Raw genomic sequence first — 26766 nt, 5'->3', positions numbered from 1 at the left:
CCTAGCATTTTCGATGATGATAAATCCTAGAATTCTTATTAGTTACCAAACATAACAAAAAAATTACCCTATAAAAAATAAGATTCATGAATCCGTGAAATCATAAATCTAGAGATTCATGATTCTGTCGTCCAAACATACCATCATATTTTTTGTAGACAAATTTTCTATGAAACACACCCTAAGTGTATCAAATTTCGCAAGGATCACTACAAAAATTAAGGCTATTGCCGACGGTACAGTACCGTCGGCAACATAGAAAACACCGTCGGAAATAGGTACTCTCGACTAGGGGTGGGAAACGGTCCGGACGGGCGGAAAACGGACACTAACTCAACCGGTCCGGGCGGAACGGACACAAGTCTTAAGTGTCCACTCGGGCATCCGGACAAAACGGGCGGACATTTCGGATTTTTCTCAACAAAGTGCCCGTCCGTGACCGTTTTAATAGTCGGGCAAACCGGATATCGGTCGGTCGGGCACCGGTTACTAATGATCAAATAAAGAAATTTTTATTCGAAACTAAAATTGTTTAGTAGCTAAATACAACTTTCTAAACTTCCACTTTACAATTCCAAAAAGTAAATGACTACAAAATTAATCATAATCATTGAGATTCCTCATGGATTAAGATCGGTTTTATTCTTCTTCTCATGGATTACGATCGGTGTATTATGGATTCTTGGGTTACCAATGAGATATTGAGATTTTTATGGAGAGTGAGACGAAGAAAAAATTAAAAAAAGTGATTTCTAGGATTATATATTTTTACTCTTAAAATCTAACGATTGTAGCTAACCCTACAAATCCAAAGGCTTAAAATCAACCATATAGGCGGGCGGGTATAACGGGTAGGATAAACGGACGGGTATGGACGGGTTTGGTCGGGCGGACGGGCTCCGGTCGGAACACCGTGTAAGGACCTATGCCCGCGTCCGTCCGCTTAAACTCTTTCGGTCGGGCGGGTACGGACTGATTCGGACATCGAACGGTCACGAACCTTTCGGACTCGGACGATCGTGGGCGGGTTCCGGATTTTCGGGCCAAAATCCCACCCCTACTCTCGACGGAGGGAAAGCATCGGCCAAAAAGGCGTCGGGAAAAACGAAAATGGCAACGGAACTGCACTGTCGGCAGGTCCATTGCCGACGGAATATATACCGTCGGCAATATTTTTTTTAAAAAAATCCGCACCCATTGCTGCAGTTGATGATCCGTAAACTGCAGCAACGTAACGAACAATAACCTACTATTTCTATCATAAACATAAATCTCAACAAATTTACAACACATCAATCCAAATGTATATTTATAGAATTCAATACATTCATAAACTAAATATAAATATCCACAATCATACTTTATCTCGCAATTTCATTTCTTCATTTTCGGACCCCTTCCGTTATTTCTTGGCGGTTCAAACATCTTTCTTCAAAACCTGCATAAACAAGAAAAAAATACAACTTTCGAATGCATGCGTATATAGAGAGTAAAACAAGAAAATCGTGAAATTCGCAAATTAAGAGTTCTTGAATAAATAGGAAACAAGTAAACCATGAAGTTCTCAAATTACAATTAGACAAGTAAAAAAGTTTAATAACCTGTCGAACATATGCTAGCTGTACAGCAATAGGAGCAACTTCAATCTCTATCTCATCATCAACATAGTTATCATCCATTAGAGTTTCTTGACCAATTCTGTAAACATAAAAATAACAGAAAGTCAGAAGAAAAAACACATTAGCTTACACTCCGCGGCCCCATTTGATAAAGGGTAATGAATCCAAAGCCGACATACAAAGGAGTAATGATAGACTTGATAACTTGCACCCATCACCTTTCTTATACTTTAATTTTTGGTCCATAAAGATGCTCAGACCATAAAACAGTAGAATGCATAATACTAGTGGTACAAGATATAAGCAACAGCAACCATAAACCTCATTCATGAATAGTAAACAATAAAAGGATGAAAAAGTTTTGGAGTTCGGTAACGCAGCAACGCTTTTTCACCTGGCTGCGTGACCAAGCACCAACAAAAAGAAATGCTACGGTTTGCTTTCACGTTATAATTCCATAACTCAATATACATACCTTCTAGTTGAAAGCATTGTTCTTTCAGAAGGTTATAACCTTAAAAGACTACCAAAGCTTAGGGCTACAAAGCACAAACCCACATCCGGACATCTTAATAATAACTCAAACAAAATACTAATGAACATACAGAAGTGATGAAGTCTAAGCCGATTATATTTCATGATCCAACTGATTCATTCTCAATTTTCTCTTTATTCTTATGAACGAGAGAGAAATTCCAAACTAATCAAAACCAACATAGTTGTTTATTAACAATTTCATGAACATTTAACATAAGATCCAAAATTAAAACAACCACATATGTAAAGACAATCACATATGTAAAGACAATCACATCTAAACCAAATTTATTCAATAGTTGATTAAAACCCACTTGTGATGGCAGAATTCTAGAAACCCAAAATTTGATGCCCAAGATGCTAAAGAGTGTCAATTGATTAAAACCCAAATTCCACAAATCCCTTTCACATTAAGTTATCCAACAATTTTGGTTCAAATCTTTAACTAAAACTCAAGAAGATGATGACTTACCTAATAAAATCAGAGAAGAAAAATTAGGTATATTTTCAATATAAAAAAATTAGAAACATAGAAGGAAAAATTAGTTAGTTACCTTTCTTCCTGTCATATACTTACTTCTTTAGTTTCTTTAAATGTTGAACTGGAATGTAGAAAAAGATAGACAAAGAACAAAAGTTTAACCTAAAATTGAATCAAAATAAGTTTTTTGGATCATAAACCAAGCTAAGACAAAGGCTTAACAATTTCCTAAATCAACTCAGAAATCACGTTGAAGAGAGAGTGAAGAAGAGAGAGTGAAGAAGAGAGAGAAACAGAGAGAAAGGAACTTACCAAGATGAAGGATCTCCTCAACCAAGAGCTAGGAATTGATTTCCTCAACCAAGAGCAGGAGAAAGTAACGAGCAGACCAGAGAGAGAAAGAGGAGTAAAACTGGTTTTAGGGCTTTTTTGTTCTCATCTAGGGCTATTTTGCTCTCCTGTAGGTAAGACACAATGGGAACTCTAACGACGGCAAGGGATAATGTGATCGGGAGTAAATTTGGTGGAAGTATTTTTCGTGAAACGCTTTGTTTTCCTCCAAAATAAAATATCCCCGCGCAAAGTATCACTGACGGAATGAATAAAATCCGTCGGCAACTAACCACTCCTGACGAAAAACATCACCTTCGACAAACACTGTCGGGAAAAGAAAACACGGGAAGTTCACGGAAGTGATTTATGCCGACGGTTTTACGAGAAACCGTCGGCAGTAGTAACCTATACCGACGGTAAATATGAAAACTGTCAGCCATATAAGCTATTGCCGACGGAATTAAGGATCACCGTCGGTAAGAGCCGTGGGCAATAACCTTGATTTTTGTAGTGGACGTTAGGCTTACAAAATTGGATGGTGCCTATAAACCATCAGTTTTTGTTTGAAACCAAGCGAACCATTTTCATTCATAAGTGATTAAATCACATTGTTACATGGATGATACTAATTCTTATTTCTCTCGTCCCAAACTAATCTACCCTATCAGTTACGTCTATTTCCAGCGCTCATGAGTCCACCTCAGACCAGGATTCCGCCAGCCATTAAAGACCAAAAAAGTCCTAGCTGTAAATATCGTAATAATTATCAATTATTACCATAAATAAGTCATCCGACGTGTACGTTCACGATTAACTCGTTATCCGTGTCTCTATCAAAGTCAATCTAATGACGGTCCACAATCAATATAAATACTTCCCCCAATTTTATTCTTTTACCAAAAAAACACCTCTGAATTATTGAATCTGGATATTAGGTTTCCAACCAAGACTTTTCCGCTCCCAAAGAAAAAGAAGAAGTTTTTAATCGTCTTGAAGATCTTATTGATTTACGATCTGTAGAAATTGGTCTTGTTATGGGCTGATTTGAGGCGCTGGTAGTGTTCAAAGACCGATCGGAATCAGATCGGCTAATATTTCAACGCGGATACCTTTTTAGGGTTTCGTTTTGTTCCGGTTAGGGATTTCAAAGAGTTTTGATCATGTCTTGCGTGCTTGTTGAATTCCTATACAAACGTGCAATAATGTTACCTTCTGATAAATCTTTTCATGGCGGTAGTAGTAGTAGTAATAATTCTAATCGTATTAAACATCTTGAAAAGTGGAATCGTCGTGGTAATCTTAGTTAACATCCGGCCTTTTTCTAGTTTTTTTTTTGAAATTTCTTCTTGTTCTTGATCGTCTTCTTTATCTTCTCTAGTCTCGGTATCTGAATAATATACCGGAATTAAGAATCGCACAGTTTTTGTTACGAGATTTGTCTAGATCAGGAATATTTGGGGATTGAAATTTGGATTCGCAGTTCTTTTGTTATTCAGATTCAGTTGTTCTTCCAAGTTATTGGTTGGTTGATCGTTGCTATTATTATCATCTCAAGAGGTAATCTTTATCAATTGTTCTTTATAAAGAACCTCTTTTGCATATTTAGCTTTTCCTATGTGAATTATGAATAGAATCACCAATTTTCTCTGCAAAAAGAAGTAAAAAATTATAATATAGAAGATTAAGAACACAATAAATGGAAAAACAATAAATTGGTTTCTATGGGAAATATCGTATCCCCTGCTTATTTTTATGTGTTCTTATTGAGCTCAGCATGAAAGTTTTAACAACCAATTTGCTAAATAATTGTAACTTCATAGGTTCTTCCCATTAGAGATCAGAAAGTTTATAAGATTTATGTTTAAGAACAGTATGGTGTCTCATGTCGAATTGATGAAAAATAGCCACACAGTGTCTGCAAGCCCGGGATTTGAATATGATAAATAGTTAATGTAACATAGACACCAATACGCCTAAAGATATTTGACACGAGTAATTCATATGGGTTTCCGATCTCGATGGGCCACACACATAGGAAATTAGTGATTGATCATTTCTGAATGTTTTAAAAGCTTAGAAATAAATGAAAGTAACGTATCTAACAATCAACTAAAATTTGTGAATTGTGAGAACCTACTTTCTACAGGAAATAGAGATAGATGCAGTGATAGGTTTAATAATAGTTTAGATGAATTTGTCGTTGATTTTGTTTTAGGTATTTGATTATACAGTCAGTGTGATTATCTTAATAATTTGTATTTTTGCAGTTTCTTTGGTGGAAGCTCCACTGTTGATAATGGATTTCAAAGTTTCTCAGTATATGAGTGGCCTTCAAGACATGATAAAAATACATGGAGATTACAATCAATCTAGTTGTATTAAAAGTGGTACTTCTGAAGACTATATGGAAGCAAAACTTGGAAATGCACTCTCTGAATTATTGCAGTTTGAGACCCATGTAGATGAACGTCCTGCTCGTTGTTCGAAAAATATGTACCAGATGGAGAAAGAAAGTGAAGAGTTAAAACATCTGGTTAATTCCTCTGCTACTATTACTCGTCGCACATTGAGTAGGTCTTCCACATTTCCTTTCTCCAAAATAGAGGAGCGTGTTAAAGGGTTACGTGACGAGATTGAATATCCGGTTTATCCCCGATCAGAATCTTTGCCTGTAAGTTAAATATCTCATATGGCATTTTTAGAAGTCGAACCCGAGAGTCTTTTTTTCTTACAGAATGAATTGCAAGTTTATTACATTTGTTAAGGGAGAGGCATGGTAAATAGATAAACCCTTATCGTCGTACTGTCGTAGCTTAAAAGTAATCCAGATGAGTCTTTTTCCAGCACAGCCGAATAGGGGCCTTTACATGCTTGGCATCAATCCCTGGCTATATTTGTGATACTTAGGTGTCGTTTGGCAACCAGAAGTAAAAGTACTTTTGCTTGTAGTAGAAGTTCTTTTGCTTTAAAAAAGTAAAAAAAATTTAAAAGTATATTTGGCAAAAATGTTACTTATAAGTAAAAAAGTCAAAAAGTTAGTTTGGTAATTCAATTTACTTTTGATAATTTTATTTTTCTTTCTCATAGAGATACTTGATTTTAATTTGAATTTATTCATGATTTCCACGATTAGTCTTGTATACGAAGTAGTGGTGATATTGGTAGTAGTGGCGGTGTCATGAAGGTATAGTTATGGGTTGTGGTGGTGGTTGAGGTTTGATGGTGGTGGTGGCAGAGAGGTATAATAGTGACAGCGGTGGTGGTATGATGGTGGCGATGGTGGTGGAAGAGATGGTGGAAGTACGCCGGTGGTGATGTTGGAAATACGGTGGTGGTGGCGGATAAGGTATGTGAGTGATAGTGACAGAGTTATGGTGGTGGTGGTGGAGGTGGCAATGGTGGTGCAAGTATGGTGGTGGTAACGGTGGAAATACGTTGGTGGTGGTGGATAAGGTTTGTGAGTGATAGTGACGGAGTTATGGTGGTGGTGGTATGGATGGTGGTAAAGGTGGTGGATAAGATATGTAGGTGGTAGTGATGGAGGTATGGTGGTGGTAGTGGTGGTGAAGGTACCGTGGTGGTGGTGAAGGTATGGTGGTGGCGGCGGTGGTGGTGAAGGTACGGTGATAGTGGTGGTGGTGGTGGTGGTGGAGCTACGAGGTGGTTGTTGTCGAGGTGTGGTGGTGTATGGTGGTGGTGGTGGTGCGTAGGTGGTGGTTAAGGTGTGGTGGTGCTAGTTGAGGTAGGGTGGTGAGGGAGGTGCAATGCTTGTTGTGGTGGTGGTGAGGGTAGAGTGGTATGGTAGAAGTTTAGTTGTGGTAGTGGAGCTGAGATAGACAAAAAAAATTCGTCAAGTAAAATTCATGAATGTCTCAAAAAAAAGTTACTTTACTTTGAAGTCAAAAGCTAAAAATTTTAACTTCTAAAAAAAGTCAAATTTTAACTTAAATGAAGTCGATAATTTTTGCGTACCAAACTAACTTTTTGACTTTTCTACTTAAATAAGCAAAAAAGTAACTTATTTTAGTGTTGCCAAACGACACCTTAAAGCTATTGGCTCAGTTGAGTAACATTTGTCTCCACGGGAAGATTCTGAAACAAAACCTTAGTAATGTCTGCCCTATAGTCTGTAGGTGAATAAACTGCAGTGCACAGATTGACGGATCTGTTTTCCTGTTCTGCCATAGATGAATGTGATTATACCAGTGAGATTGAGACAACTATATCTAGTTTTTCTTCCAAATCATTTACTCATGAAATTTCTTATACCCTTTTCATAATTGTTTTTTGTTTTCAGGTTCTTTTGAAGCCTATATCTGCCATGAAAGGTAGCCGTGAGAAACATGGAATACCTCCGAAGAAGTTGACAGTAACTTGGGCTAATGACGTTTATGATCCACCTATAACATTACAATCTCGCACTGTAAAGGGCGGCTCCAGCCATCGCCGTTCTATTAGGTCAAATAAGAAAAGTAGCAGCAGCAGCAGTAGTAGCAGCAGCAGCAGCAGCAGCAGTAGCAAGCACAGACACAAGGGAAAAACTTCTCGAAGCCATAGCACTGACAACCACAAGAAGCATCATCAGAAGCATGACAGAAGTTATGAATCACGTACTAAGCAAGTTGTAACCAAGGGTAGTTTCTCTCTTTTCCCTGATTTACGGCATTCGACACTAGAACACCGAGATCCTGCTGCTGTTCCTGGGAATGAATCCAAGTGTGGGAGCAGCTTCCTCATGAAGTCCCTTACTGAGTTGCACTTACCAATTGCTGAGGCTAAATGAAACTGGTAAAACCTTCTTTAAACAATGATACGCACCGGGTTGTCATTCATTTCTATTATATTCAAGGACAACCGAGTTGCCCTCTCTCTAAATTGTCTAAGCTTTGGTTTTGGTCCTGAACTTTAGTTTATGTTCTTTTCATGGTACTTGAGATGTTACATTTTCGTTTTATTTTTCAATAAATTGACAAACATGTTTGCTTTAAGCTTCTCACTAGATGTGGCCGGAGTATATATGTTGGAATTTCGCTGCCTGCTTGCATGAAAAGTATTTGACAAAAATCGAATTGATATAAATCTTTCTCGTGGCCCCCTTTCACCAAAGAAGTAACGAAGCTCTTCGTTGTTCCACCATCTTCGAAATACTATTTCTAAGCCTGGGATAGAAGAATTGAATTTATTTGATCAGTGTTTATTGGCTTAATTATAAGATGTGGTTATCAGTGCGTTGCCAATCAGTCAGTGGATAACTAATGTGGTTTTCATTTTCTTCACACTCATATCAATATGTATGAATGAAGAAAGAAAAACTTATTGTAATATGGTAGAGGCTAAATACGAAATAGTGAGTAGACTGAATCGAGAATTACATATATCTTTTTGTTTTTGTAGAGTACATACTTTATCACATTATACATCACACATTAGTGTCAAACAGTTTATATTGACTGTTGTCTCTCACGATTTGACTTTCTTCTTGGATGAGTTGTACTTCACTACTTCTGACTTCAAGAACTTTCAAACCAGTTACCTAGAGAATTCTGAAACAATTAGATACTATCTAATGCAATTGTAGAAGTTGACCAAGATTTATGGATTACGTTAATTATTACACGACATTGATGTACCATCAAAATGTGATTAGCACGATAACCGCTTAAGTTAAACTACTAACGAAGGGGGTCTAAATCCAATAACTTATTACATTATTTATACCTTTAGGCTTTCAACAAAAAAAAAAATTCTTTTTGTTTTTGAGGAAATATACTAGCATTAACCAACAAACTATTCTTACACAAGATCCTTAATTTAAAGCAGAAATAAAAGTAGGTGTAACATTTCAAATTCTTTTCTGAATATTATTTCTACCCCATTTAGCTAGAGCGTCGGCTTTGGCGTTGCATTCCTTGGGAGCATAAGAGAAGATAATGTCTGTGAACTGGTTCTTGAGATCTAGAGACTGTGATATGGCTTGTGTGGACTGCCAGTGTAAGCCGTTATTCTGGCCATTAATGAACTGGATGATATTTAGATTGTCGCTTTCGATGTGAACATGTTGTATTTGCAGTTGAATGACCCATAATATGCTGAAGTGTATCGCCAGACTTTCACACTCTTCTGCATTTTGTCCCCTGACTGTGTCTGCTGCCGCTATGATAAATTTGCTTCTTCATCATGTATAATACATCCTATTCCTGCTGGTTCTGTAAGTTGCGTAAAGGAAGCGTCTACATTGATTTTAAGATATGGTGTCGAGGGAGGTATCCATTGTTGTTGTTGTGGTTTATCCCTGCATTTGTTAGTTATAATGGATTCAACTCTGAGTGGCGTGGTTGAAGTGTTGTTGATGCGTGAGATCATCTGTAGAGGGGTTTGTTTGTTGGCAGTAAAGCAGTTTTCGCAACTAGCTTTCCATATAAACCATAAGATTTTGGCATATAAATTAGTAATATCCTCATCCAAATTGTTCCATTGTTGAATCCAAAGACTAACTGTTCTTAATGTTCCGATCTAACCTGAAAATTGCACCATATCGCTCTAGCGTAGTTGCAGTGTAACATCACATGGTCTAGAGTTTCATTATCGCTACAGTTTATACAAGTATAAGTGTTGCCAATATACTTTCCGATTTTGTCCTTTACTGGTAGACTATTTGTACAACATTTCCAAAGGAATAGTTTTATACGTGGTGGTATCGTGTTCAGATTCCATATGAAAAACCAATCATTGTGTTCATGCATAGGTTCATTGCTACTTGTTCTTAGATATTTGATTTAATTGAGAAATTAACTGATTTTGTGAGCGTCCATCTTGATGTGTCCTCCTTATCTGTCTGCAAATTAATGCTCAAAATCGCGTTGCAAGTGTCACTATCAAAACAATTGTTAATCGAACTAGTATTCCAGGTATTATTAGTAATGGGTTGGGCAACCCAGTTGAGGTTAGAGTAACTCCGATTAGTGAGAGGGGGTGGATGGTTCGGGATCCAGAAAACATGCCAGATGTTGATATGTACTTGGGCAACCAAGTGTTGACCCCAGCTCTAATAATCTAAATTCGATAACTATGAATTGCACCTTCTCACCTGAGACCTCCACTGATTTGGAGCTTATGTTAACATTATCAACTACATAGCAACATAGGCAGCCGAGTGTTTGACAGAAACAAAGATGATATATAAAATGAGAAACAAAATGGGTGTCTATAGTAATTCTAAGTGACTAGCAGAAAAAGTATAATGCCACTTCAAAAGGACACAAGTACTTGAAGAGATACCTGACATATACCTGAAGAGACCCATTATGAAAATCTTGGCAAAACATCTTCAATAACCATCTACGTGCATGAATATTCAAGCAACTATTGTTGTCGACTTCTTTTTATTGGTTAGAACTTAGACGACAAGTAGGATTATTATTTTTCCAAACAAAAAGTACATTCAGCCCGCCTCGAGGAACTCTCACTTGAACCGCATGTGAGAGAAACTCTTGTTTCTCTCTACGTGACTAAACATGTGACTCTGTGAGATGAGAGAGAAACTCTTGTTTCTCTCACATGCTGTTCAAGTGGGAGTCCCTAGAAGTGGGTTGTGTAGCCTTGTTGTTTTTCCAAAGCCTCTCTGCTCAGAGACTAATTGGGTAACTATCAAAGAGTTTGTTATTCAGAATTCCCTTTAATTGAAAGGTTATGAACTAACGCATATGTGACTTTATTGTTGGGACTTGGGATTACCGTTTGAATCTAACTATATCTAAACCAAAAGAGATTATCTTTTTCATCGTTCTTTTCTTATCTCAAAGATGTAGCAATTAGCTACACGAATCCTTCCGGAAAAAAAATGCTCGACGCTAATTACAAAATGGGAGATTTTATAAGCAATGTCTCATGTTAAAGGCAATGTGTTTTTTTTTTCCAGGAACTTGATCAAAACAAATTGACCAACTACGGTTATATGCAATGCCCAAATTTGAGGGTGTGTCACCCACCTCTGACGAAAGTTCCTGAAGAAGTAGTTGAACCGATTAAGAAGAATAAGGTTTGTATGAAATGTGGATTAGCGACACCAGTTGGTGGTGGTGTTAGTTGTTTGAATGTTCTCCTTTATCATTTTCATACATCACTACTCAGCTTCTCTTTGGCTCTTCGCTTTCTCTTCTTTGTTTCGAACCTCACTTGTCATCTCTTTCTTTTTTTTCTCTCTTTCTAAAAAATCCATATGAGGGTATTGGTCAATTGAAATTACCATGAAATCAACCTTAACCTCAGTGATTCAGTCAACTAAACCCATATTAGGTTTTATTTTTTTGAAACCTTAATGTAGGGTTTCGACAAAGAGAGGAGAAAAGATAGAGTAGGGAGAAAAAATTAGGGTTAATTCCGTTTTGGCCCCCAATTGTTGACCAACTCACCGTTTTGGCCCCCAATTGTGTCCGGCAGTTCGTTTTGGCCCCAAGATTCCATTTTCGGGCAGTGCTGACATCACCCTTACATAAGCAAAACTTTTTTATACCTTTTATACCCCTCTGACCAATCTGCCCAAATCTTTTCTCTCTCCCACGCCCATATCTTGAGCCGTCACATCTCTCAGGGTATTTAATGCCCTGAACCCAAACGTCTCCATCTCCATCCCTTACCTTCCCAATGCAGTTTCATAAGAATAAGAAACCCTTTCCAGATTATCTTCTTCTTCTTATTCTCTTTGATCTGCTTTCTTCTATTCTTCTCTTTCCTCAGTATTATTGTCTTCTTCTCTTTGATCAATCATCTTCTCTTGTTCTCTTCTTCTCTTTGATCAGTCAGTTTCTCTACATCTCTTCTTTTGTTAACCACTGTAAACCTTATCGGAGAATTTCTGCATCTAACTAGGGTGTTTCTTAAAAATGTCGAAGATTGTCAACATTATTGTTCATTATGCTGGCGAGTGGAAGGAAGACGCAGACATGCGTAACCTAAGTCCTTCTGATTACATTGGGGGAGATATATTCTTGATTCCAGACATCCAAGTTCCCCTTTCGAAGAAACTTAGGTTGCTTCGTTTGATGGATATCATAGGTAAAAAATTAAATCTAGAAGGAGGTGTTACCATCGAACTCTGGTCTCTTGTAGAGAGTGAGAATATGGTTGGTCTATTCGAGATAGAACTGCTTCAGATTATGGATGATACATGTCTGGACACCTTGTTTGAAATTGGTATTCCGCAAGATTACCCAAATATTTGTCATATATATGTTTACAGAGAGTATCCTGAAATACCTCCACCACCAAGAGAACCGAGGAGAAAATCAAAGGCTATGATGAGGCGACATCGTAGGTGGACTGGTAAACCAGTGGAGTATCCTAAACAGGTTGCTGTGAAGAAATGGCCCTATAGTAGAGATGGTCCAGTGATCGATCTTCTTGGCATGGATGAACCACCAGTCATCGTGTTGGATCCAAGTGATGTGGAGATGGAGTGTGAAAGAGATACAGATGTGGTTGGAGATGATCAGAGGGATGTCCAAAATCAGTCTGAAAATGTTATGGAAGTGGATACTGAAAGAGAAACAAATATGGTAACAGAAACTCAAATGGATGTCCAGAATGAATCTCAAAATGTTGAAGGGGAGTGTACTGAACGACAAGCAGGCGTGGTTAGAGATAATGATATGGATGTCCAGATGGAACATGGCACACAAACTGGGGGCCAAACTGGAAATAGTTTTGACTGGGCATCTCTTGATTGGGATGAGTTCATGATGTCTGATGCTGATCAGTGGAGGGCCACGCTAAGAGATATGGTTGGAGTAAGTGATGCCTTACTTAGTTCTATACAATCAGAGGTAACTGAAAGCAGCTCACAGGGTCGATCAGAAACGGTCCCCATTCCAATTACAATTTTGGCCCCCATTCCAATTACATTTTGCCCCAATTCCCATTTGCCTCATGATGTGAATGAAACAAATACAAAATTGAACTACCCTAATTAATAACTGGATAACAATGAAACAGATACATAGTAGAACTTGGATAACAACGAAACAGAAACATAGTAGAACTTGGATAACAACGAAACATAGTAGAACTTGGATAACAACATAGTAGAACTACCCATTTGCCCCTATCTCAAACTAAATCCTTAAACTTCTTACACATTTGATCATATGGAACTTGAATAGTAACCATCTTTCCTTTGGTCTCTTTATTCTTATGAACCCAATCTTCAACCCAATCGAATTTGTTGCAAACAACACAAGAAAAAAATTTCTTTTCATAGTTCGTATCTGTTAGCGATGTTCGAATCTTCCTCCTACCTCTGCAGTTTGATCTTGGGCAGGGGGTGTCTACCCATGGACAATCTTTTGCCCAGTGATCATGAAGACCACAGTTAAAGCATGATCCATCTCTGCTGTAAGAACCAAGACTTTGTTGCGGAGGGGATTTGTGTTCTGTTATCTCAACCTTTTTCTCTTCGTCTCTCTCTTCATCCTTGGCTTCATCAAGCCACTGGAATGCAAGACATGTATGAAATTGGCAAGAAAGGTATTTCCTAACCCTACCGTCTCTAGTCTTAGCAACCTCAAGACGTCTGATGCCAATGCATTTGGGGCTTTTGCAAGGACTGTAAACCCAAGGACATTCAATTGCTGAATGAGATGGTTCATCACACATTTGACAAGAAACAGTGAAAGCTATTGGTGGTGATGAAGAACTGCCGCCCATCTCTTTGTCAGACGATAACACTGAACCAGATCTGGACCTGGTGAAGGAGAAGAAAACTGAAAACTAATACTTCCCTGCTGATGGAGCACTGGTCGTTGGTGAAGAAATTAAAAAAAGAACTTGAAAGAGCTAAGGGGTGGGGTTGAGTTATTTTTGCAGGTGATGGAGCTCTTATTGTTGGTGAAGAAGAAGAAGTTAAAGAGAGGTTGGGAAGGTAAGGGATGGAGATGGAGACGTTTGGGTTCAGGGCATTAAATACCCTGAGAGATGTGACGGCTCAAGATATGGGCGTGGGAGAGAGAAAAGATTTGGGCAGATTGGTCAGAGGGGTATAAAAGGTATAAGAAAGTTTTGCTTATGTAAGGGTGATGTCAGCACTGCCCGAAAATGGAATCTTGGGGCCAAAACGAACTGCCGGACACAATTGGGGGCCAAAACGGTGAGTTGGTCAACAATTGGGGGCCAAAACGGAATTAACCCAAAAAATTATAAGGGTGGTATGTGATGGTGGCTGGACTGTTGTAGCGGTGGAAGGAGAAAAGAAGAAGAAGAAGAATTTTTCTTTTTGTGAAGTCAATTGTCGATTGGTCTTGGTCGACTTAAGTGTCAAAGGGGTCAATTTCCATTTGGTTATCTTACTACCCAGTACCTGAACCTATTAAAAATTATGGTTCTGCTTCCCCTTCTAAAAATATAAAGATTTAGAGCTTGATAAAATAGAAAACGCGAGTACCCCATTGAGTATTAAATATTTATCGGTTCTCTTTAAGATTTAATATTAAATCATTTTTACCACTAATTAGAAGGGTTATACTTCATTCAAGAACAAAATTATTTTTATTTGAATTTATTTAACAAGAGATAGAGATTGAATTATTAAAATTTACAACAAATTTTATTATTATTTGTTTGAAATTGCTATATATTTGTTATTTTGATACATTTTGATTAAGTGAGGAACGTTAATGACATATAGAATATATTTAACATAGAATAAGTAATTGAACCCTTCAAAAATTGTAATGGGATCGGGAATATCCAATTAGTATTAGAATCTTATAGACTCTAGTCGGGTAGTATTTGTCAGGTCTAAATCCCTATTAGATATGAATATGAAGACCCATGACTAACGTATACAGTTTCGGTTTAGATTGCAAAGATAAAAGGGAAACATACACATCGATTGTCAAGTTCTACTAGCCAAAATATATTGTAAGAGTCCATATTAGGACCAGTTTCTAATTAGTCAAATATTGGGGCCAAGTTGAAATTATCCATAACATAAATTTCCTTGAAACAAGGATTAACAGATAACTCCAGCCCGTATAGAGAATCACGGCGTGAAACAATCGAAACCCTAGTGTGGAAGGAAGCATCGTAGGAAAGTACCAAAGGACAAAGAGATCGGAATCTCACACTTTCAGCGTAGGAAACGCCGTTGGGTTTCAGTCCGTGCAAGAAGGGTCAGCGGGACGGTTAACTTTATTCCCTCTCTCTCTCTCTCATCTTACTTCAATAATGCTTCCCCCATTTCACGTTTCCTTGATCTACACTTCATTTTTATAAGAGAAGTGCCTATAGGCGCCTCACATTATTGTCCCTCCTATAGAAGAAAGAAAAAATGTGTCGGAAATTTAATGGAGATGTCCAGATGGGGTCATTACAATACATGGGCGCGTACAAAACTCCTCTGCTATAATGTAAATTTTCCAACTTAAACTATTCATTATTAAGTCAACAACTGATAGCCCAGTAAGTGCATCTGCTCCGCAATGCGGAGGTCTCAGTCGGTCTCATGGAAGTGTAAATCCAAAAATATTGAACTGGATATAGATAAGGTAGTTTCTGTATACTTTAGGCCATTTAATTTTGTCGGACGTTAGGTCATTAATTTCGCCGGACTTTAAGTCAGTAGTAATTCGACTCAACTTATCGTACTTGTCACATCATATCAATGTATTAATGCTTTTGTAATGACCATTGTAGTCAATATTAAATGCAATGGTTGGACACAACTTAAGTCCATGAGGCCTTGGGATCGAGTCTTGGTGGAAGCAGTTTGTCATCAAGATTTATCCTATGTAATTTAGACAATAAATAAAATAGAGGTAGGAATACATAGGCTTTCAGACTCCCTAAGATCGCCCTAAGAGTCTGGCCTTTAAATCCGAAGATGTTTTTGTTGGTGCTTATAATGCTTATCCTAATTCATGATGTATTGCATATTATATTCATGATGTATCAATGTCATTCAAATATAATGACTCTTGGAGTCTAATCTCAAAAACAACATTAATTTTATGTTTTCCACATTTTGTGAAAGAGGTTAATAAGTGGAAGATCTAGGCATAGATTCCCCATTGGAAGAGAACTCCATAGATGATTTTGTAGAAATTTACTTAATATTATAGTAATTGGCGTGTAAATGCCCCAAGTAAGGCGATAACCATTCACAAATATATATGGTATACCATTTTAACGAAACAAAAATTCTAGGTTACTAGAATCTTTTTCCTCCGATCTTTCACTACCCCCTTCCTCTCTTCCCCACCTCCTTCCTCTCTTTACCTCGGTAGACTGTCATTGCGTTCGTGGTGGTAGGAGCGAAATAGGATGAAGAAAATGAGATTTTTCTTTAAAGGGTCGCTCACAATGACATATGCAGACTACTTTGGTCCTGTGAAAAGAACAAAACCTTTGTTTGATCCAAATTTCCACACCACATTATTTTTTGTTTCTCTGAAGGACGGCCGTACAATGTGATGTTTCATCAGTTCTCTTGAAGTTTTCATCAACTCAACAAGGACCAAAATTGAATTATACTTTTGCTAATTATAGTAATCACAAAGAACTTATTTTTAAATTGAAGAAGACATTGACTTCGGAAATAATTACTATATAATTTCTCTATCTCTCCTAATTGTATTAATTGCACGTTAACTCATTAATTTCAAATTGATTAACATTTGCATGCACTCTCTTATATATAAACTACCAACTTAGTCCCCAATTCAATCCAACCTTCTCTCTTTCACTAATTAACTTGAAGGAATTAATCCTCATCTCATTCTCTCCCTATCTCTAACTTAAGTTTAGAAAGATCAATGGCTACTCAAAGAGCAAGTCGTCACCAAAGGAAAGCTTCACACGGTGTGTTGAACTTGATGTTCACTGAAACCCTAACTAGTAGTTTTGAACCTCATCTCTTAAACATCAATGAACTAGAAAATAATATGAAGACCCTCTTGTCCGATTCAACTCAGCTGATCAATCAAGAAGAAGTTCAAACAAAATCAAATTTGCAGAATAATGTTGGTTATAATCATATTCCTCCTCAATCTCCCTCATCAGCCAATAAAAAAGCTGCTGCTTTTTATCTTGATCTTCCTCCTCCATCTCCGTCATCGGCAAGTAAAAAAGCTGCAGTTTCTTACCTTGATCTTCCTCCTCCGTCTCCATCATCGCCGAGTAAAAAAACTCCTGCTTCTCTTGATCTTCCTCCCCCATCTCCATCCTCGGCTTCTTCGAATAAAAAAGTCATTGCTGCTGATCTTGATCTGAATGTAGATAAGGAGGAATTTGTGACCCTGATCCCTGTTCTTGTAGATAATGCTAGCCGTTAAAAGGACAAATTAATCTGATTGTCTATTTTTTTCGATATTATTGGAATTCTGCGGGAGATCGATAGACATAAATATTACCACCCAACTAAGTAGGTTTTAATTTCTCTTATTATGTATTTGGGTAATCTTACTAAACTTTTCAATGAAGTTCCATGTCAATGTTTCTTTAAATTCTTTTTTTTTTCATATATTTTCACTATTACCTTTTTTTTTTTTGAATGAGTGATCAGGGACGGATCCAGGGTTTTCACCTAGGGGGTGCAGATTAACATATTTAAATAAATTTTTTTTATGCAAACAGAGTAGTTAACAAAATATTTATATTCATTAATTATATTTTGAAATGTTTTCATAATCGACTCATTGGTAATTTCATCTCAATCCCAGTTCCCTCTCTCGTTCTCTCTCTCTCTCTCTGTATTGTTTCTATTTTAGGGTTATATGAATTAGGGTTTCTTCCAATTAAAACAGATGTAGATAAGGGATTTAACAGATTAGGCAAATACAAAGAGAGAGAGAGAGAGAGAGAGAGTTCGATTTGCTTCCTAGTTTCATCAATCTTCAGGCAATTTCGTAAATCTTCAAACGATTTCATCAAAATCTTCAAGCAATTTCATCAAAATCTTCAAGCAATTTCATCAAAATCTTCAAGCGATTTCATCAAAATCTTCAAGCAATCATCGATATTCAAGCGATTTCGTCAATCTTCAAGCAATTTCATCGATTCTAAGCGATTTCAACAAGCTTCAATTTAGGTTTTCCAAGATTTGTATTTTCAATTTTACCATCTAAAGCGTGGCCAAAAATTTTGGATAATTTTCACACCTTTTCTTCCCGTACGAATTCGGTTTTCACACCCAAATGGCCAATCAAACACTCGAAAATCCATTTTCTTGCTAGATTTTCCCACGTATGAACCCTTATAGGAATTTAGGATAGTGGAAGGCCACTGTTTTGGGAAAGCAGAAAAAATTTCCAGGGCAGACGATGAAAAGCAAAAAAACTCAAACCAAACACTCCCCCTCAAGGCGGCGGAAATGAAGGTGCCGGCCTGAAAAGTTTCTTCTCTGCCTTCTCTCTTTTTTCTCTTCTCTTTCCTCTATCTGCTTCTCTCTCTCTCTCTCTCTCTCTCTCTCTCTTTCTCTCTTCTCCTTCGCCGGAACCCTTCGTCTGGTTTCAAGACGAAGGTGAGGTTCCTTCGTCTGGATCTGGTTCTTCTAGATTCGGACGAGTTTCCGGCGAAGGGAGATCCCCTTCGTCGGAAAGTTCGTGTGACAATGAGAGAGAGAAAGAGAGAGGAGAGAGAAAAGAAGAGAGAGAGAGAAGAAAGATGAAAGAAGAAAGAAGATAGAAGAAAGAAGAAAGAAGAAAGAACTCTGTTGACGGTGTTCGCCGGCATGAATGGTGGAAGTTGCCAGAGTCCGGTCACCTTCGTCTGGATCTGGTTCTTCCAGATTCGGACGAGTTTCCGGCGAAGGGAGATCCCCTTCGTCGGAAAGTTCGTGTGACAATGAGAGAGAAAGAGAGAGGAGAGAGAAAAGAAGAGAGAGAAAAGAAGAGAGAGAGAAGAAAGATGAAAGAAGAAAGAAGAAGAAAGAAGATAGAAGAAAGAAGAAAGAAGAAAGAAGAAAGAACTCTGTTGACGGTGTTCGCCGGCATGAATGGTGGAAGTTGCCTGAGTCCGGTGGAGGTCGCCGGAGTTCTAGTTGAGGTGAGAGGAGAAAAAGAAAAAAAATTGAAAGGGTGTTGTTTGGATGAAACAAAAAAAAATGTTTCCACCCAAAACTTATTGTCCCGAAAACTTTGCTTATTTCCCCAAAATATTGGCCTAGTTGAAAACTTGAATTATTAAAACTTAAAAAAATAGTTTGATAAGACTCGAACCCATTACCTCACACTCCTAGTCACTCAAAATTTAAAGCCTTAATCGTTGAACCATATCCTACTTGATGTCATCTATAAACACGATTAGATATATATAGGTTTGGCACATAATTGTAAAAAAAAACACTTAAACTGCTTGCAGTAAGATTCGAACCCAAGTCCTCACTATTCCGCCAGCAACCAAACCCACACTTAACCACCAAGGCAAGGCCTTCTTTCTGTTACCCTATTGCATCAGAACTTATATATTTAAATATACTTACATATATAAAAAAAAAAAAAAGTTTACTACTATTATAATTTATTTTCGGGAGGATCCATGGGGTGCGGCCGCACCCCCTCGCACCCCCATGGATCCGCCCCTGTGAGTGATCCATTAATCAGAGAAGTACAGACCAATACAAACAAAAGAAGAAGAAAGGCCCAAAACAGAGAAAGAGTACCATAATGTAAATACATCAAGTAATGAAGTTAACTTGAAAGGGCTAAAAAGCTAGTCAGAGCCGTTAGGGAGAAAGCTAATCGCTTAGCAGCTAGATTATGAGGGGTTATATTGGCGGACCGTGAGCATTTGAGGAGTTTAACTTGTTTAGATTTAATATTATCCATGTTGGATTAGATCAAAGAGACAGGGACAAGGATGATGGTTTGGGTAACGGGTTCTTTATCATCAATCTCCATAACACTAAAAGGGTTCTTCTCTGCTAAAAGATGATGGATCCATCATCAACAATTTCTTAACACCATGGTTGAGTGGTGTTCTTGATGCAACCGGCATGCGTCTCTACTTGGTTCAATCTTCTTCATTAGTATAATAATGTTCACGACCTTTAGGGTCTCTTTCGTAATCGTTAGGATCTTTAATTTGTGACCTTTAGGGTCTTTTTATTTTATCTTTGCTATCTTGTACTCCTTTCTCTTCATGTTGTCTTTACTTTATAAGTTTCGTGTTGTTATTTACTTTGGTAAATCCATGTTGTGCACAAAAGAGTCAAAACTATGAAAACCATGTAATGTGTTGGATTATGAATGAAATTATGGTTTATCTCAAAAAAAAAAAAAAAAAAGATCCTGCCACGTAGGTCTTCAACTTCATGTCTGTATTTTTTCACTATTACTAGATCTTCTTTCGAAATTGAGAGAAGTTACTATTGCTTCAAATCAAACCCTAAAATGAAACTATCTTCTCTATTGATTCAATTATTTTTTAGGTTTTCCTCTAATAATTCCTCCCTAATAATAATTGTACAGAAAATCTCGGCACGAGTATATATTGCTTCCCAATGAAAATATGACAAGGAAAATGATATTTAGTCCAGAAAAGACGGTCTGAATAAAGCAAAATGTTGATGTCACAATGACGGGATGATGACTCCACAATAACGTCATGTGCAAAATTTTCTTCTAGCCTTGGACAATGTGTTGTCGGGTCTAATGATACTTTGGATGAGCCCCCTACACATGAAGGATATATCCTTGCGGTCTGAAGGAATGTCCTTCGACCAAGATGGCAATGCATACGATTTGGCTCATAGGATAATGATGACCTTATACGGAAAATCATCTAGTCCAGTCGAATTAGGATCGTAATGCTTAGCTAGAAGCCGCAGCTAACATAGACCGGATCCTACAACGGGTGACCAAAAGAGTGGCGATTTGAACGGAGAGAATTGACTAGTGGGAGCGAGGCAATAGATGGATTAGATCTAGTCGGAAAAGCCTTAAAAGGATAGATGGAACCGGGCTAAGGAGGGAAACCTGGGAAGGCTCAAAAGGAGTCGGCCATGTAATGCCCGACTTAGAGCATTGGGCCAGCCATGTGATGGTCGGTTAGGGTGTGTGGGTTGGCCAGGCCAAGCCTGTTAATGGGCTACTCTGGCCGGCCACATCAAGGAAACCCTAGATGTGAAATCCCTTCCCAACTGGGGTTCTCAATCAGATGGGCTTCTGATGTTTTATCTTTTCTGGGCCCGACTGAAACGTAATTGGAATGAAATTCCTAATTAGGGGTTCTCTATATAAGAGTAATTAGACAAAAAGGAAAGGTGTGGAATTTTCGCAGTAGAAAATCACTCTCTTCAGACAACTATTGGAGAGAGAGGATTTTAGAGAAAAAATTCTCATTCAATCTATGTAGTCAACAAGAAGGAGTTCTTCATCTTAACCTTCAAGAAAGTCCTAACTAAAGAAGAGAGTTCAAGTCAACCAACTCGGTGTCTCGAGTAAAGGAGCTACACTTGGAGCTCTTAGCTTCCGAATATTGGTTGGGAGCGAATAAGGTATTCTTCTTTCCGTTCTAGTCCATCTTTAGTTCTTGCATATGATCCTGGAAACCTAGTGTTAAACATATAGATGTTTGAGATTCCGCTAACAACACTAGGGAGATACCATAACTCAACAACACATAACTCCAACTTAAACCCTATATAGTTTTGATCCTTATGCCTAACAGTGGCGTGGCCGAGAACTTGAGTGCCAGTGCCAAATTTTAATTGCGGGTCCTCCATACTATAATTTAGAAATGAAAAAAAGCGCAACAAAACAAAAATAGTTCTTACATCTAATAAGTTAAAATAATATAAAATAACTATTTTAACACAAAATTTAACATATAAAAAAAGTAATTTTAACTATCAAATAAGACAATAAACATATGTATATATATATATATAATATTGCAACTATTCATTAATAGAATTATATTGGTGAGATAAAGAGAGAAACAAAATACACACATGACACATAACACATTAACACATGATACATAACACACAATTAATGTTAATATTAAAAAAATATTTTTAGGATTAACCAAAGTTAAAGAACGTTGGAGTGTAAGAGTCTTGGAGAAAATAAGAGAGAGGAAGTCCAACGGTACCTATTCCATTAAAGAGGAAAGAAGAGGAACATAGAAAGAACAAAAGTTAGGGAGAGAAACCAACACTACAACGATATTATATTTTCCTTTCTTATTACTCAGTAAAACTTTTTTAGTCATAATTATTGACCAACAATACTTATTGCACTAAAGAGGAAGAAAAGAAAATGATAGAGAGAACAGACTGAGAATCATATGCATCGATAATCTCAATATGGTTTTCTTTTTGTGTTCATACCTAATAAACTAAAACAAATTAAAGTTATTTTCTCACCAACTAGTCTGAATGGTTCCAAGAATTTTTACGCCCAATTGACTCAGATAAGAGATATTCAAATTAAGAGAATTGTAATAAAATATGGGGCGCGGCTTTGGGGAATAAAAAAAGATCTCAAGGGAATAAAGAATTAGTCAATTATTATTGACTTAGGAGACATATTTATTTTTTGACCCGAAAATTAACTAACTTGTCTATTGCCCCCTAGTCTTCATCTTCCTAAACCTCATCCCAACACAAAAGACAAATTCCAAACTCCGACCACCAACAATTTTGGCCGGCCGCCACAAAGTCCGGCCACCACTTTCATTTTTCACCTCCCTTCTCTTTCTCTCTCTTTGGAATTTACCTCTTTCTCTCTCTAGAATTTTGTTAGTATTTTAATAGGGTTAATTCCGTTTTGGCCCCCGATTTGTGACCAACTCGCCGTTTTGGCCCCTATAAGTGTCCGGCAGTTCGTTTTGGCCCCAATTTCCTGTTTGGCCCCAACATATTTTTGTAAGCTTCTCCATTATACCCTTATGGCAATTCTGTAAATTAAATGTATTTTCTTTCTCTTTGTCCACCTCACTAAGCAATTGCCACGTCATATTCGTCCACATAAGGTCGCCGGAAAATGTCGTCGGCGACATCATTTCCGGCGACCACCATTTTTTTTTTTTTTTAACTTCTTCTTCTCCAACCATCTCCTTCTTCTTCTCCAACCATCTCCTTCTTCTTCTCTCTCTCTTCCCCTCTTCTCTCTCTCTCCCCCTCTTCTCTCTCTGTTAGGTTTCCGGCGAAGGGAAACCCTTCGCCGGAAACCGTCTGGATCTGGGGGAAACCCCAGATCCAGGGTTCCTCTTCGTCTGCAAAATCCAGACGAAGAGGGGTTCCTCTTCGTCTGCAAAATCCAGACGAAGAGGGGTTCCTCTTCGTCTGGAAAATTCCAGACGAAAACCCCAGATCCAGACGGTTTCCGGCGAAGGGTTTCCCTTCGCCGGAAACCTAACAGAGAGAGAAGAGGGGAAGAGAGAGAGAAGAGGGGAAGAGAGAGAGAAGAGGGGAAGAGAGAGAGAAGAGGGGAAGAGAGAGAGAAGAAGGAGAGAGAGAGAGAAGAAGAAGGAGAGAGAGAGAGAGAAGAGGAAGGAGAGAGAGAGAAGAAGAAGGAAGGAGATGGTTGGAGAAGAAGAAGGAGATGGTTGGAGAAGAAGAAGGAGATGGTTGGAGAAGAAGAAGTTAAAAAAAAAAATGGTGGTCGCCGGAAATGATGTCGCCGGCGACATTTTCCGGCGACCTTATGTGGACGAATATGACGTGGCAATTACTTAGTGAGGTGGACAAAGAGAAAGAAAATACATTTAATTTACAGAATTGCCATAAGGGTATAATGGAGAAGCTTACAAAAATATGTTGGGGCCAAACAGGAAATTGGGGCCAAAACGAACTGCCGGACACTTATAGGGGCCAAAACGGCGAGTTGGTCACAAATCGGGGGCCAAAACGGAATTAACCCATTTTAATAATACCTTCAGATCTGCAAAAGAAAAACTCAATTCATAAACAACAAAACTCAAAAAATCCATTTAATTAAAGTAGTGATTAAGATAGGTTCACTAGTTGTAACAGAACACAGGATTTACATTTTGAATTTGTAAGGTAAGAAAAACCTCATCTAGAGCTTGAAACAAGTCTAGATCTACATAGAATTACACTCAAACACACTTTAATCTTCAACAAAAACTAATAGAGAAGATTGAAATTAACAACTCACAAGCAAAACCTATGATTCTTTGAAGAAATTAATTGAAAACTTGAAACAGTAAGCAAATAAACTTAACAATACTCAAATTCAAAGAAAATCTTCTAGGTTTTCAAAACATTCAATAGTTCATGAAATAAACATGAAATTCTCATCTAATATAACCAACCAACGAAACCACCATTAACAAAATCAAACATAAAACAAGATCTAGTTCTAGTAGAATGAAAACGCACCTTTTTCACTGCAGATCTGATGATTCTCCTTGTTCTTCAGTAGAAATCTTAAGAGATCTTCAAGTGACTGAGTGAAAGAATAAGAGCTCCATCTGCGTGTGAGAGATTCAGAGAAGAAGGATAATAGAGAGTATCTTTAAATATAATTTTGACATTGACTGAGTTTTCCTTTGACAGATCTATTAAAATATTAAAAAAATCTAGAGAAAGAAAGAGGTAAATTCTAGAGAGAGAAAGGAAATTTTTGGACCAAAAAATTGTTGGTGGGATGAAGTTTGAGGAAGATGAAGATTAAGGGGCAAGAGACAAGTAAGTTAATTTTTGGACCAAAAAATAAATATGTCTCCTAAGTCAATAATAATTGACTAATTCTTTATTCCCTAGAGATTTTTATATATTCCCCAAAGCCGCGGCCTAAAATATTATGTGTTCATTTAAATAAAATCAAGATAAACCCGAAACAGGAAGAAATTTTTTTTTTTTGAGGTCAACTCTAGTCAGATGCGTCAAATTTCGAGTTTAAAAATAAATAAATCATTTTCTCTGTAAAACTAAAACCAATATCAAGTTGATTTTTGAAGATCAGCATATAAATAAGTTGATGAGTTCCATTCTGAAAAACTAATAAGGTAAAGGAAACACGAATAAAATGAGACAATCTTCTTAATTTTTCTTCAAATTTTCGAACTTCAAGCTTTTTTCCAATAAAGATTGTGAATGTAAGTTAGCAGTGGCGTGACCGAAAATTTGAGGGTCCGATGAAAAATTTTAATCGTGGGTCCTTCATACTATAGATGAGAAATGAAAAAAATCTCAACAAAACAACATGAAATATTACATCTAATGAGCTTAATTATATAAAATAACTATTTTAACACAAAATTTAACACATGAAAAAAATAATTATATCTATCTAATAAGACAATAAAACACACACACACACACACACACACACCACACACACACACACACACACACACACACCACACACACACACACACACACACACACACATATATATATAATATTATAGGTATTCATTGGTAGAATTATATAAGTGAGATAGAGAGAGAAACAAACTACACACATAACACATTAACACATGACACATAGCACATTACAATAGGCCAATTAATGTTAAATATTAAAAATGCTTTTACGATTAACCAAGTTAAAGAACGTTGGAGTGTAAGAGTCTTGGAGAGAATAAGAGAGATGAAGTCCAACAATACCTATTGCTTTGAAGAAGAAGAGAACAAAAGTATAGAGAGAACAAAAGTCAGAAAGAAAAAACAATACTACCCCGATATTATATATTCTCTTCTTATTACTCAGTAAAAATTTTTTAGTTATAATTATTGACCAACAATACCTATTGCATTAAAGAGGACGAGAATAAACGTATAGAGATAACAAAAGTTAGAGAGAGAAACCAATACTACAACGATATTATATATTATTCCCTTCTTGTTACTCAGTAAAATTTTATAGTTGTCCTTATTGACGAACATATAATATTTGGGAGTCTGGATAAATTGGAGGCCGCACCAGAAGCACCTCTTTACCCGCTCCCCTGATGCCTAATTAGATACAGGAAGCTAGGTGATATTTATATGTAAAGTAAAGTGGTAGGCTGCCCTCATACATATCTCCTTGATGTATTTATATAGATAGTATATATCTATGTTAGACTTATTTGCAGGCAAATAGGTGGCAGCGCCGTATTTTTCAAAGAATTGGGTTAGAAGTCCAGTTTCATGTTATTTTTAGTTAAAATAAATAAATTAATAAGAAGTATATCGGATTTAAAGTCTAAACTTGATAAAATAAAATAAAAAATTAATTAATTTTTCAGAATCCATGTTTCTTCTTCGTGCAAATACACAAATGCGTCATTAATGTGTTAATTGTTTATCTTTTTTCTTTTTTTGTTGAAAGAATTGTTTATCGAAGGTATATATAAATATAGATATGAACATATTTGTTTATTATGCAAAACAAACTAAGTTGCATGAAATTTAACTGTAAAAGACGTAAGGTTATTTACGTTTTGTTTGTGCAATAAGATAACGGTGTCATCCAAAAATGATTTGTTTGGTGAATCTTAAAATACAGTTGCCATACATATAGTTTGTTTGTTTGAGTCCCAAATTTGTACAAAATTGAGTTTTTGGTGAATTTTTTTTATATTGGGCTTATGGTATCATTAAGGTCCATGGACTGGACTTTAGACCCAAACTTTGTTTGTAATATTAAATTTCGATGAAGTATCTTTCTACTTCGAAAATATTAATCTTACATTCATTAATCCTTGACAGAAAATGTGATTCGATTTGGGTCTTGTGAGTCTCTCTAGAATATATTTTAGTGAAGGGAGAAGAAGATAAAGAGAGAACAAAAGATTCTTCAACAATTAGATTCTTCAACAATTCCTCTCTCTCCCCCCTCTATCTCTC

At 37.0% G+C, this 26766-nt stretch overlaps 1 protein-coding gene and 2 long non-coding RNA genes across 4 annotated transcripts; 1 reads left to right on the top strand and 2 right to left on the bottom strand.

Annotated features, from left to right (window-relative positions):
• Positions 1-1239: 1239 nt before the first annotated feature.
• Positions 1240-3155, bottom strand: LOC147550239 (uncharacterized). Its single transcript, XR_015238661.1, has 4 exons — positions 2950-3155; positions 2711-2758; positions 1602-1698; positions 1240-1438 (listed from the first exon to the last, which is right to left on the bottom strand). It is a non-coding gene; the product is annotated as an uncharacterized LOC147550239 (long non-coding RNA).
• Positions 3156-3811: 656 nt separating this feature from the next.
• LOC147550238 (uncharacterized) lies at positions 3812-7958 on the top strand. 2 transcript variants are annotated; one of them, XM_086670856.1, is made up of 3 exons: positions 3812-4527; positions 5238-5641; positions 7268-7958. In XM_086670856.1, exons 2-3 carry the CDS (start codon positions 5267-5269, stop codon positions 7751-7753), a joined length of 861 nt encoding a protein of 286 aa, XP_086526982.1. In that variant the 5' UTR covers positions 3812-4527; positions 5238-5266; the 3' UTR covers positions 7754-7958. The 2 variants fall into 2 exon arrangements, with proteins under 2 accessions (XP_086526982.1, XP_086526983.1); XM_086670857.1 differs by having other exon boundaries at positions 3866-4881; positions 4932-5641.
• LOC147550237 (uncharacterized) lies at positions 5424-7984 on the bottom strand. Its single transcript, XR_015238194.1, has 2 exons — positions 7014-7984; positions 5424-5872 (listed from the first exon to the last, which is right to left on the bottom strand). It is a non-coding gene; the product is annotated as an uncharacterized LOC147550237 (long non-coding RNA).
• Between the last annotated feature and the right edge of the window lie 18782 nt (positions 7985-26766).

The sequence above is a fragment of the Eschscholzia californica genome, unplaced genomic scaffold (assembly GCF_041429995.1).
Source record: "Eschscholzia californica isolate CP2 unplaced genomic scaffold, dmEscCali1.0.p SCAF_3, whole genome shotgun sequence".
In the NCBI taxonomy this organism is placed as follows: domain Eukaryota; kingdom Viridiplantae; phylum Streptophyta; class Magnoliopsida; order Ranunculales; family Papaveraceae; genus Eschscholzia; species Eschscholzia californica.
The sequence above is the reverse complement of the archived record's forward strand: the minus strand, read 5'-3'. Positions and strand labels throughout refer to the sequence as shown.

Bases quoted from the DNA above. Each gene is read 5' to 3' on its own strand.
- LOC147550238 (XM_086670856.1), top strand. From the start codon at position 5,267: ATGGATTTCAAAGTTTCTCAGTATATGAGTGGCCTTCAAGACATGATA. The intron at 5,642-7,267 runs GTAAGTTAAATA...TTTTGTTTTCAG, and splicing joins CCCGATCAGAATCTTTGCCT to GTTCTTTTGAAGCCTATATC.